At 43.0% G+C, this 13,074-nt stretch overlaps 1 protein-coding gene across 2 annotated transcripts in view; it reads left to right on the forward strand.

Moving 5' to 3' along the window:
• ZBTB40 (zinc finger and BTB domain containing 40) overlaps positions 1-13,074 on the forward strand; it is a 41,851-nt gene that overhangs the window by 13,887 nt on the left and 14,890 nt on the right. For both annotated transcript variants that reach the window (XR_004028447.1, XM_030805586.1), the window contains exons 5-11: positions 2,300-2,492; positions 4,232-4,368; positions 4,766-4,967; positions 5,334-5,467; positions 7,397-7,565; positions 7,890-8,348; positions 9,127-9,333. Coding sequence is in view for 1 of the 2 variants with exons in the window: in XM_030805586.1 (XP_030661446.1) it covers positions 2,300-2,492; positions 4,232-4,368; positions 4,766-4,967; positions 5,334-5,467; positions 7,397-7,565; positions 7,890-8,348; positions 9,127-9,333 (1,501 nt within the window). In the remaining variant the exon portion in view is untranslated. The remainder of the gene's footprint in view (positions 1-2,299; positions 2,493-4,231; positions 4,369-4,765; positions 4,968-5,333; positions 5,468-7,396; positions 7,566-7,889; positions 8,349-9,126; positions 9,334-13,074) is intronic.

Raw genomic sequence — 13,074 nt, forward strand, 5'->3', positions numbered from 1 at the left:
TCAAATTAAGTGTAATTTCAGGCACTCAATTTAAGTTGCTTATAGCTCTAGAAGTTCCTGATTCCCTCTTTAGTGATTTCATTCGATTACTCATTCAAACCTTTTTTTTATTAGCTAGATTGAATGTGTCCTTTGAACTGTTTCATTATCTTGGTAAAACAGCATTTATAGATAGAGTCCAAACTCAGCCTCATTGTGTGCAGCAAGACAGACCACACTGTCATTTTCTTCTGTCACTTTCAGTTTACTTGACAGAGAAAGCTGCAGCAGAAGAGCTTAAATTCGTTATAAATCACAAAAACACTTCTTAAGATTGGGGTTCCACCAGAGCTTCATTAAGTGATTCCTTCTCATGAAAGTTGAAGCAGACTAAGAAAGTGGGAGTGGAGAGGTGAATGTTGATTGAATAGCCACAGTATTTTGACATCGTGTGGAATGTGTACCCAGGCCTTTTCGAATTTTTTTTCTGGTTAGAAACTATGCTAATAATGGATGCCATGGCCTTTATAAATATGTTGGGTTTTGTAAGAAGCAGTAACCAGGAACGTATTTACATGAGGACTGGAAACAGAAAAAAAAAGTAATTACTATAGCTGTCATTTATTTATTGCTTACTGTGTGCCAGGTAATGTGCCGAGGACTTTTTAAACATTACTGAGATTTGCCCTCATAGCAACTTTATGACATCGTGGATATTACCCTTATTTTAAAGATGAAGAAACAAGAGCATAGGGAGGTGAAGCAGCTCACCCAAAGACACAGCTGTTTGGGGCTCGTAATAAGAACTAGACTTCTAATCAAAGCACATTCTCTTAACCCCTATGAGTACTTCTCCCTAATCATATCAATAACATAGTCATTTCTTAAAGATCACATCTGTCCTAGGAGTTAGGCAAGGCCATACAAAGAGCACCTTCATTTTACAGTAACAACTGTGCAAGAGTTGGTATTATCTTCTTTTGCAAGTGAGGAAAATAAGGCTTGAAGAATTAAATAACTTGGCCAAGGTCACACAGGCAATAAATATTAGAACTGCAATTTGAACTAGGTCTGTCTGGCTTTAAAGTCTAGGCTTACTCTTGCCGGTATCTGGCTGCCTCTTTATGTATCAGATTATTGCTTAGGAACCAAGATTTGGCTCTGAAGTCAGTATAGTGTTTAGATACAAACTCTTAATTTTAAATTATGATTTATTTAGTGGAAATCTATATATTAGACGTTAAAGAGAATGACTATGTTCTGTACTGACAAAGAATGTGACAGCTTGATTTATTATGTATATATTCCTTTCATATATATAAAACCAATTTGGTTTTAAAGCTAAATTCATTATTTTAAAATGGAAGTTAATTTGATAATGGCAGCCTCTGGCATACTACCATGACTAGGAGCTGGCGTTTTCCCAAAGGAAAGCTCAAAATTCAGTTCCTGTGAATCTGTAGATTACATGCATTGAAATAATCCCCTGCTTTATCAGTTCCATAAGAGCTAAGCTATGCATATTATGCCGTAGTCCATTAAGAAATCGTTCTATTGTAATATAAAAATATCTGTAAAATATCTGTCACGTGTTTTATTTTCATCCTTTTGCTAGAGTTCTGTGCCCTTTTGACTCAAAATCCTCTAGCACACCAAGGAAGGACAAAGGAGTGGAATTGCTGAATTATGACTGGAGCTGATGTATGTGGCTGTTGAGAATGAGAGGAATGGATAATAAGGAATCCACAAGAAAAATAATCCAGAAAGACACTTTAAATCTAATATTTTGGAGTCCACAGACTAATTGTACAAATTATCTGAGTATTCAGATTACTATGCAAGTAAAGTAAAACAATGGAATTATAACCTATGAAATTATAACCTATGCTAATATTATGAACTTTACTGAAAAAAGACCAAAAAACATTAAACTATATTAATTATCAATCTGTGTTTCTCAATCTTAGTGTCTAAACAAGCCACATCTAAAGAACCAGGTTAGAGGTAGGCTACTTGCTGTATCAGATAGGCCTAGTTTAGGAATGTTTTCACAAAATGCAAGCTATTGGAAGCAGAGCATATACACAGACCTGCAATTGAGAAAGAAAGATTTTCACAGTTATTTGTGTGGAAAATATTTTAGATTTTTGTTGAAACAGAATAAGGAAGAAACTGTGAAAAAAATAATGCTGGAGACCAATAGAAGAGGACCTGGAGATCGGGCATCTTGTGATGCTATCTTGCTAGGTTTTCCAGTAGTGTATCAGATAAATGTTGAATTGCCAGTAACTGGTGTCTGGTTGATTGCTTGCCACTGCAGGTGATTCTGAATTGCTGTGAGGGCAGAACACCCAAGGAGACAATAGAAAATTTGTTGCGCAGAATGACTGAAGAGAAGACCCTGACTGCTGAGAGTTTGGTAAAACTCCTCCAGGCTGTGAAGATGACTTTCCCAAACCTGGGCCTTCTGCTAGAGAAGTTGCAGAAATTAGCCACTTTGCCAAGCGCCACAGGTATTAGTTAATTGTTAACTGTCTAGACTGGAACCACTCTTGCAGAAAATTATAGCTAGAAACACCCTTTTGGCTCCATGCTGAGGAGATAAGATAATGTTAAGAAATGTCATTGCAGAATAGAAACTAGCTGTCATAAATCGATAATTCTCAATCTCTCTGGAGTTAAGATCTGAAATCTGAGAGTGACTCTCCTCAGTTAAGCTCCCTCATGGTGTTCCTGTGGCTCAGGATTTATTAACGTGTGGCTTCCCCAGGGCTGTCCAGGATCACCTGTGAAAGCCAGAGGAGCAAATGTGCTCATAAAGCTCAGCACTCTGTCAACCATATTCACAAATAGGAGCAGCAAAGCCTCAAATCTCGATCTCCCGTTTTCTACTAGAGTGCTGTTTGCTTCCAGCAGTCCCCAGAACTCACTATTCTGGTGTCCATTCAGCTTGGGGAAATGAGTCCATATCCTATTTCCTAGAAAGACAATCCAACTCAAGCCAACTCTTCCCTATCCCAGAGCATTTAGGACTCAGATGGTTTTCAGAAAAAGGATATTTGTTCCTAGCCTATAAAAGTAGTATGTACTTATACAAGCTTGGACAATTCCAAATATAAGGAAGAAAACCTATTAAAATCCTACCACTCAAGTATGCCAATATTAACACCTTGACAAATTTTATCTATCATTTTTATAATATTGAGATACTGTCATATTGTATAATTTTATGGTTTCCCCATGTAACATTACAGCAGCATTCTTTTCCACAGTTCGGAAAAACTCCCTACAATCCTAGTTTTTGAAGGCTGTGTAGTTTTCCGTCATAAGGATGTATATGGTGTATTATTCATGCCCTTATTTCAGAGTGGATGTAGCATAATGGTTAGGACTGTAGGCGCTAGTGTCAAGACTACCTGGGGCTGCACCCTCACCACACCATTCTGTAGCTGTAATACCCTGAGCAAGTGACTTAACCTTTCTGAACCTCATTTGCTGTGTGAAATGAGGTGAGAGTGGTACCTATCGCATTCGTTTTTGTGTGGCTAGTATAATACATGTAAAACATTTAGCACAGTGCCTGGCACATGGGCACTCAGTAAATATTAGTTGTTATCTTCACTGTCATCATCAGCAAAGATTATGCTTTGACAATTGTCTTTGTACATAGACAAAGACCTTCAGATAATTTCTTAAGGTTGGATTTCCAGAAGTGGAGTTATTGAGCTAAAGAAGAGAGCACATTTTTAAATATCTACGAAGCTAAGAGAAATGCCTGATAGTTTCAGTTTTTCTTAACTTTCAAGTAAATATGACCTCGGGCCCAAAGGGCACCTAAATAGAAAAACCACAGGTCAGCTTCACACGCACAGCCTTGATTCGTGCTTGTCTTCAGGATCGCCGCACGGATCCTCTACCTCAGGCTTGACAGACACCCCCCCTTGAACCTGCACATCTGAGTCTCTTACAAGTACAGCCTTGTAATTACCCCCCTGGTGAGCAGTTGCTAGCTCCTACCACCAGGCACTGACTTTCAAAGTGTTAATGGCTTTATGACCCTGAAGCGCCAAGCGATTAAGTGTAGGCAGAGGAGCTCTGAACATATGTGTATGAGGCCCCAAGCCAGGGCTCTGCAGAGGACACCGAGCTCTTGTGCTGATCGCTCTCTTCCTCTCTCATTGGTAATATCCTGGAGTCTTCTGTAGGAGGTTTTGTTGCATCAAACATTATTGTTTTGCTAATATCCTTACAGTCCAACCAAGCCCTGATGATTATGGGACTGAGCTATTGAGACGCTATCATGAAAACCTCTCTGAGATTTTCACAGACAACCAGATTTTATTAAAGATGATCTCACACATGACAAGTTTAGCCCCTGGAGAAAGAGAGGTAAGAGAGGGAGAGAAACAGAGGGAGGGGAGGGTAAAATGAGAAAGAAGGAAAAAAGTATGAATACACACACACACATTTATATTTTCTGTAAATATACATATGTAGCCATGTTGAGAATTGCTAAGTAGAGGAGAAATAGAAAGTATCTCAGTTTCTAAGGTGGAGTAACAAATAGAATAGTTCTAATTTCTGTGGTAATAAGGAAAGGCATTCAAAAGGAGAAATGAAGAACTTTGTCATGTATAAGAAATCTCTCAGACTGAGAGAGGTGAGGATGTTGAAAAACTCCTTCCCCAAACATGTTCACTGTAACCCAATACCTAGACTTGCAGCTCTGCAGCTGGGCCAGTGGCTGGAGAGTCTCTTACGTGAGTGTTTGTGTTAAATCTTGAAGGTCATGGAGAAGCTTGTGAAACGTGACTCTGGTTCAGGTGGTTTCAATTCCCTGATATCAGCAGTTGTAGAAAAGCAGACTCTCTCTGCCACAGCCGTTTGGCAACTGCTGCTGGTGGTTCAGGAGACAAAGACCTGCCCATTGGACCTTCTCATGGAGGAAATACGGAGGGAGCCTGGTGCCGATGCTTTCTTCCGGGCAGGTAAGTTACCTGACCTCTGGGGGGGTTTGCCTCCACTATAGATGACTGTCAGTCTTCCTAGAAAATAGGAAGAGCTCTCTTAACGGTAGTCACCTACATCCCTACTATTAGAAGTAAGGACTGGCAGTTTCGTTCAAGGACAAAGAGTTTGTAAACCTTTTAAAAAATAGATGCAGTAATTATCTTAAGCTTACATTCATTATTATACTCTGATTACAGTGCTATTTGCCGTTTTCCCCACTGCCAACCTCAGATAGGAGATAGGGAAAATGCATTTTCATTATGGAGAGTTGAGTGGAGGAAGGGTGAAGGAAAAAATGGTGCTCATTGTTTGCCTAATGAGTTTTTGATCCCCCTTTTCTTCAGTGACCACCCCAGAACGTGCCACTTTAGAAACAATTCTGAGGCATAACCAATTGATCTTGGAGGCCATCCAACAGAAGATTGAGTGCAAGCTCTTTACCTTGGAGGAGGAGCACCTGGCAGAGACTGTGAAAGAGGTGTGGTGAGAATAAAAAAGCAAAATGCCAGAGAGTTTTACAGTTGTTGCCTGGGACTGTCTTCATTCCTAAGGGAGGAACCAATATCTGGTTGGGTTGTTTTTCCTTCTTTTTTTTTTCTTTTTCTCTTTTAAGACAGAGTTTTGCTCTGTCACCCAGGCTGCAGTGCAGTGGCACGATCTTGGCTCATGGCAACCTCTGCCTTCCGGGTTCAAGCAATTCTCCTGCCTCAGCCTCCCAAGTAACTGGGATTACAGGTGCACATCACCGTGCCCTGCTGATGTTTTGTATTTTTAGTGGAGACGGGGTTTCGCCATGTTGGCCAGGCTGGTCTCGAACTCCTGACCTCAAGTGATTCACCCATCTCAGCTTCCCCAAAGCGCTGGGATTACAGGCGTGAGCCACTGTGCCTGGCCAGAACCAATATCTGTACCCCATGCTAGGCTAATGCTTCCTAACACGTTTGCTCTTTTAATCCTTCCAGCTCTACATGGCAGGTGATGTTATCACATTTTATAGACAAGGGTTCTCAGGCCCCAAGTCTAAAATGCTCCGGCAGGGAGGAGATGGTGTCAGGATTTGAACCCAGGTTCTTATGACTCAAACCAATGTATTCCATTTGTCTAAACCTGGTATCCCCTGGAGCTATGACACTGTTCTCTTACCTGTTCTAAGAAGCAGCTTCTCTCAGATGAAGGAAAGTAAAACTGGTCTTATTACATGTTCTATTCTGGCTTCTAGAAAGAGCCAAGATAAACATAGATAAAACAAAGCTTTTGCCCATATGGGGTAGCAAATAGTGCCAGCTCATTTTCTGTAAGGCTTCACACAATGTGGCCAGCATCCCAGGAATACCAGGTGAGAACTGGGGGAACTCATGGGTGTCCAGCCCAGGATCATTTGCATCCTGAGTGGGGAAGAACAAGAAAGGAACATGAAATTAAACTACAGATTCAAATGTAGTGCCCTTTTGATTCAGGTAGGTGTGGAAGGTGTGCAGAAGGGCAGGTTTCTAACTCTCTCTATGCAGGTGACAGCCACATGTTGGTCTGACTCAGATGGGAAGAAGATGGCACACATTTCTGTGGGGCTTCAGAGGAAAGATTCATCTGTTAGACTCTCTCCAGCACGCCGTAACTTCAGAGATGGGGCTTCTGCAGTTGATCAGTTTTAGCCTTACTAATTAGTCTCATGCCTGCCTCCAGGGACATCAGGTTTATTTAGACAGACTTGAAAAGAGCAGAAATAAAATATCTTCCAAAATGAAAATTCCATTCGGCCATCTGTGGATGGTTTAGCTTTATTTTCTCAGTGTACCGACTCTTTCTGCTGATAGCTCTAACATTCTGAAAGAGGATGACGGCTTTGAAATAATATTCTTGGCCTCTTTAAAGCTTCTATTTGAACCTTCTTTAAAACGCTGAGTTTCTTTGTGAAAGAAAATGACGTTTAAACGGGTACATCTAAGTATCTAAAAATATGAAGCCATTGATTATGCAGAATTACTTCCAGACATTGAGACAATTATATATTATGAAAACTTACTCTGATTTCAAGACAGACACACCAACAACCAAATCCTATAGCTTTTCACGCTTTTAGTATTAAGATCCAGAAAAGGTCTTTGGGAGACTCCTAGTTTCTGATAGGCTATTCTTATAGAAAATGCTTTATGCTTCCCTGCATGTATCTTCTTTGTATTTGCACATTTATCTGGATACATGCTTCTTTTTTTTTGTTTTGTTAGTTTTCCTGTTCTTTGGCAAACAGCTGTCCGCTACATTTATCACAAGGCGATGTATAAACTGCTTATAAAAGGAGCAGTGCCTTCCTGGGATTAGCTTTTTTTTTTTTTTTTTTTACGTTGAAAACCATGGAGAAAATCTGCTGAGATTAACCCCACACCTTTGTCTCCTGGTATTCATTTAGATTCTGAGCATTTCCTCTGAGACAGCCAGCCCTGAAGCTTCCCTGAGAGCAGTGCTGAGCAGAGCCATGGAAAAATCAGTCTCAGTCATTGAAATATGCCACCTCCTGTGCAGTGTCCACAAATCTTTTCCAGGCCTGCAGCCTGTCATGCAGGAGTTAGCATACATTGGTAAGGAACGGGCCGGGTGGGAAGGGGATTCCTGTCAGCACCCCAGGTTGTTTCTTGAAGAAAGAGGCAGCATTTCATGTCATAGTTTATCACAACCTTAAGTTATGTATTCATTTTATATGCTCTCAATACCTAAAAAAGTCGTGAGACGGGGAAAATCTTCTTTGTGTTTATTGGAAAGTAAAGAGGACGTTGATATTACTTCAGAGTGTTTTTGAGGATCTCAAGTAGTCTCTAGTCTCCTATAAGAAGTGTGTTAGAAACATAATAAAGCCAAATAGAAACAGAGAGTTCGCAGAGCCACGAGATGTCTCTTTTATGCAGGTGTCCTTACTAAGGAAGATGGAGAGAAGGAAACGTGGAAGGTGAGTAATAAATTTCACCTTGAAGCCAACAACAAAGAAGATGAAAAGGCAGCCAAAGAAGACAGCCAGCCTGGGGAACAGAACGATCAAGGAGAGACTGGTTCCTTGCCAGGACAGCAAGAGAAAGAGGCTTCAGCCTCACCAGACCCTGCCAAGAAGAGCTTCATCTGTAAGGCCTGCGACAAAAGCTTCCATTTCTACTGCCGCCTAAAGGTGCACATGAAGCGCTGCCGGGTGGCCAAGAGCAAACAGGTGCAGTGTAAGGAGTGCAGTGAGACCAAGGATTCAAAGAAAGAGCTGGACAAACATCAGCTGGAGGCCCACGGTGCAGGTGGAGAGCCCGATGCCCCCAAGAAGAAGAAGAAGAGGCTTCCAGTGACATGTGACCTCTGTGGCAGAGAATTTGCCCATGCCTCAGGTACGTTCAAGAAGGCAAAGGAAGAGAGGATGATAATTGTGGGTTTCATAGCTTGGATTTCAGGCCTTTCCCTTAGTTGTGTGCAGTGAGGGCTGTGGGTGGGCTTAGAAAATAGAGCAGGTTCCTACAGAGGCAGGGTAATATTTTGAGAAGAGCATGGGCTTTGGAATCAGCCCCCTGAGCTTTGATTTCCCCAAATCTATTAAAGCAGCACCCTGATACCACTTACTCTGTTGGATTGTTATGAAGACTTAAGGTAACAGAGCTGAACACCAGTGCACTGCCTGTAATAGAGTGAGCACACAATAACTTATAGCTCTTACTGTTCACAGTGATGACCAGCTACTTAATACCTGGCTCATGTCGCCATGTGCCACTTGTTTCTTGGTAACAAACAAGAGTCATGGAAATCATGGGATGTATAGTCAGAATGATTTTCCCTTGTCCTAGAATTTGGATAAACCTAATGAAATATAAAAACAAGCTGAGTTTCCCTAGTTCTGGGTGGCAGCGTCCTATTTAAGAAGAAGATAAGCCCAGCATTGCTTTCCACCGGCTCCATCAGGAGTGAGGCCAGGTGACTTTGGGGATGCCAGTTGGTGGGCAGAGAGCAGCGTGGCTGTGTGCAGTGGGCACCAGCGTGGCCTGGCACCCTGGGCTTCGTGCTGTGCTTCCTCTGGAGGCCAGGCCTGAGGCAGTGCTCTTGGCATCCTGTGCTAGATTCCTAACACTGGTTAGTGGCATCTCTTCTGGCCTCTGGTATGCGTGGCTTCCCTAGGCATGCAGTACCATAAGCTGACAGAGCACTTCGACGAGAAGCCTTTCTCCTGTGAAGAGTGTGGGGCGAAGTTTGCAGCCAATTCCACCCTGAAGAACCACCTTCGCCTTCACACCGGGGACCGCCCGTTCATGTGCAAGCACTGCCTCATGACCTTCACCCAGGCCTCCGCCCTGGCCTATCACACCAAGAAGAAGCACTCGGAAGGTAAGGCGGGGCACAGTTCATTTCTCCTGCAGACTTTCACTGCGAATTGCCTAAACCCCATTTGGATTAGGTGTGATATATATTTCAGAAACAAAACAATCTGATAGCACAGCAGGGTGACTAAAGTCAATAACTTAATTGTACATTTTAAATAGAGTGTAATTGGGATCATTTATTACACAGAGGATAAATGCTGGAGGGGATGGATCTCTCATTCTCCATGATGCAATTATTTCATATTGCATGCCTGTATCACAGCATCGCATGTACCTCATGAATATATACACCTACTGTGCACCCACAAAAGTTAAGTATCAAAAAAAAAAATAAGGCCGAGGCAGGCGGATCACGAAGTCAGGAGATCGAGACCATCTGGGCTACCATGGTGAAACCCCATCTCTACTAAAAAATACAAAAAATTAGCCGGGCGTGGTGGCAGGCGCCTGTAGTCCCAGCTACTTGGGAGGCTGAGGCAGGAGAATGGTGTGAACCTGGGAGGCGGAACTTGCAGTGAGCCGAGATTGTGCCACTGCACTCCAGCCTGGGCAACAGAGCGAGACTCCGTCTCAAAAATAATAATAATAATAAATAAAATAAATTAAAAAAACAATGCACAACCTCTAGGCAAACAGACGACTGGGAATAGCTCTGTGCACAGGCTTGTAAACTGCTTACTGAGAGAGCTTCTGAAAGAGACTGACTAACCTCCTATGACTTTATATTAGGTCTTGTGGAAAAGTCATTGCGGTTTTTGCCATTAAAAGTTATAGAGAATTTACATAAAATTCTTTGAGCTTTGAGGTCGAGTTCAAGCATGAGAAGGACCCTGACTAAGCACCTACTGTGGATCAGACAGTGGCAGATGCCGAGTGGCTGAGCTGGGATTCCTGTGTGCCCATAGCCCGTGGCCTGAAGGGGGCAGGGGGAGGGGAGGGGAGTGCCCATTACAATGCAGATTGTCAGCGGTATGATGTGGAATAACACCAGCATGATGAGGAAGGATGGAGAAGGGGTCTCTAGTCCAGTTGGAGGGGAGGAGGAGGTACATTGTCAGGGAAAGCTTCTTGGAGCAGTCTACGTATTGTTTAGAGCATTTCTGTATAAATTATAATGCAACCATTGTTTGACCTGGACTGTCACAGTAGCCTCAAAGCTGGTCTTGCTCTCACCATTTCTCTTGATACTTAAAAATTAAATAAACCTTATCAGGTCACTTCTCTGCTCCAAACTCTTCAATGGCTTTTTGTCCCACTCCGTTGTGAAATCCAGAGTCCTTAAGATAGCCTCCCTGGCGCTCTGTGATTAAGGTTCCTGATTCCTCTCTGACTTCATCTCTTAGGCCTGCACATTTTAGCTTTCTGGCCAGGCCTCAGGCCTGCAGGCAGCTATTCCAGGACCTTTATTCTTACCCTTCCATTTGCTGGGGACGCTTCCTGTCAGACACCTCATGCTTCACTTCCTCACCTCTTTTGAGACCTTACTCACACTTACCTTCTCCGTGAGTCCCTTCCTGGGCCACCCTCTGTAAGGTCTCAGCACCCAACCCCTGGTTTCCATGCAGTATTTTTCTCCCATAGTGCTTCTCATACGATGTAGTATCTACTTTAGTAATTTATTTCTGCTTAGTCTTCCCTGTTAGAATGCAAATGTCATGAGTGGCAAGCTGTTAGTCTTTCTTTTCCCACTGCTGTATCCATGGGACTTAGACTAGTACTTGGCAATAGTAGGCCCTCAATCGATACTTGCTGAGTGAATGAATTTCACAAGCACTGTTTCAGGCATGGGGTATTGTAAATATACGCACCCCTGTCATGGACTTACATCCCACTGGGTAAAACTGACAATACACAAATAAATATATAGTATAAATTTAGATAGCAGTTATTGCAATGAAGAAGCATAAAGCAGGGTACACAGTGAGAGGACAGGGCTTGGGGGACACTATTTGTATCATCAGAGAAGGCCTCTGCGAGATGGCATTTGTGGAGAAACCTAAACAAAGTGAGAGATGGAGCCAGCGGAAGACCTAGAAGGAGAGCATCCCAAGTGCAGAGCCGCCTCCCTGGTGGAAACGAGCTTTACCTGCACGAGAGACCACAGAAAACTGGAAGGGGCTAAAGCAGAGTCAACGAGGCAGAGTATGAAGAGATAAGGCCAGAGGTGTTAGCAAAGGCTGGACCTTGGAGGGTCTTAGAAGCCAAGGTGAGGACTTTTGGTGTTTATGTGAAGTGTGTTAGTTCATCCTGCTGCTGTAACAAATTACCACAAATGCTGGCCTAACACAACCCAGATACATTCTTTTACCATTCCGGAGGATAGCAATCCAAGATGGGTCTCGTGAGGCTACATTCAAGCTTTCGGCAGAGTTCCTTCTGGAGGCTCTAGGGGAGATCTCATTCCTTGCCTTTCCAGCCCCTAGACGTTGCCCGCATTCCCTGGCTCTTGGCCACATCACCCCAACCTCTGCCTCCATCACCATATACCTCCTTTTCTGACTCTTCTTCCTCCCTCTTACGAGGACGCTTGCAATTACATTGGGCCCACCTGGATAATCCAAGACAACCCCCGATCACAAGATCCTTAATCCAGTCACATTCACAAAGTCCTTTTGCCATGTATGGTAACATACACACAGGTTTGAGGAATTAGGACATGGACATCTTCGGGGGCCATTATCCCGCCTACCACATGAAGCCATAGAAGGGTTTTGAGCAGAGAATGAGTGGTAGGATCTAATTTACATTTTCAGAAGTTAATTCTGGCCACTTCAGACAATAAGCTATAGTAGGGCAAGAGGGAAACAGAAGGCTGTTAGAGCCGTTCAGTGTAGAGGTGGTACAGTTTTCAACTAGAGTTGTGTTAGTGGGGGTTGTAAAGAACGTTCAAGTTTTAGGATATATTTTTGAAAATGGAGGTAACAGGTGGATTAGATGTGGGATGTGAAGGAAAGAAAGGAACTAAAGGAACTGAAGGCTTTGGGGCTTTGCCATGAGCAACTGAGTGAATGATGCTGCCGTTTACTGAGATGGGGGAGTGTGTGGATGGTGGCTGTGGGGGTGATGGGGTAGAGCATTGGAAGCTCTGTTTTGAGCTCCCAAAACAGATGAGGACTTTGGGTTTTTATGTGCAGTATGTTAGTTTATCCTGCTGCTGTAACAAATTACCACAACTAGTGGCCTATTTGATGCATTGGAGATACCTACTAGACATCCAGGTGGAGAGCAGAGCAGTGGGGAGTTGGACATACGGGTCTGGAGTTCTGGGGAAAGGTGGGAGCTGGAGGTATACTACAGGAGGCATCCATTACAGATGGTGTATGAGGCACCGAGAGATCATCTAGAAACTGAGGATTGAGAATGGCAAGGAGTAAGCCCCAGGCTCCTCAATAATTTCACCTCTCCATTCAAGGAACCCTTTTTTTCCTAACAGAGTCCTATTTTGCAGCCCAATACATAAACACTGAAAATGAGGCTGCCTGCCCTAGTTATGGTAGACCCTGGGATCCGGGATTCTGGAGCCTTGCCTCACTGATTGCCCTGCTTGCTCTCTTGGCCTATAAGGGAGCTTGGAGGTTCTATTGGTCTAGCATTTCTCACAAATGCCAGTTCTCCAGACTTGTTCCTTACCCACATTTTCTAATAATCTTTGGCAGTCTGGTCATTATATCCTCATTATGTGCGTGTGAATATAGAGAAACCAGGGGATACATAATAACTTTATAGCAAGCGACTGGAAGAAGGC

Source organism: Nomascus leucogenys, chromosome 24 (genome assembly GCF_006542625.1).
Source record: "Nomascus leucogenys isolate Asia chromosome 24, Asia_NLE_v1, whole genome shotgun sequence".
NCBI classification, from domain to species: Eukaryota; Metazoa; Chordata; class Mammalia; order Primates; family Hylobatidae; genus Nomascus; species Nomascus leucogenys.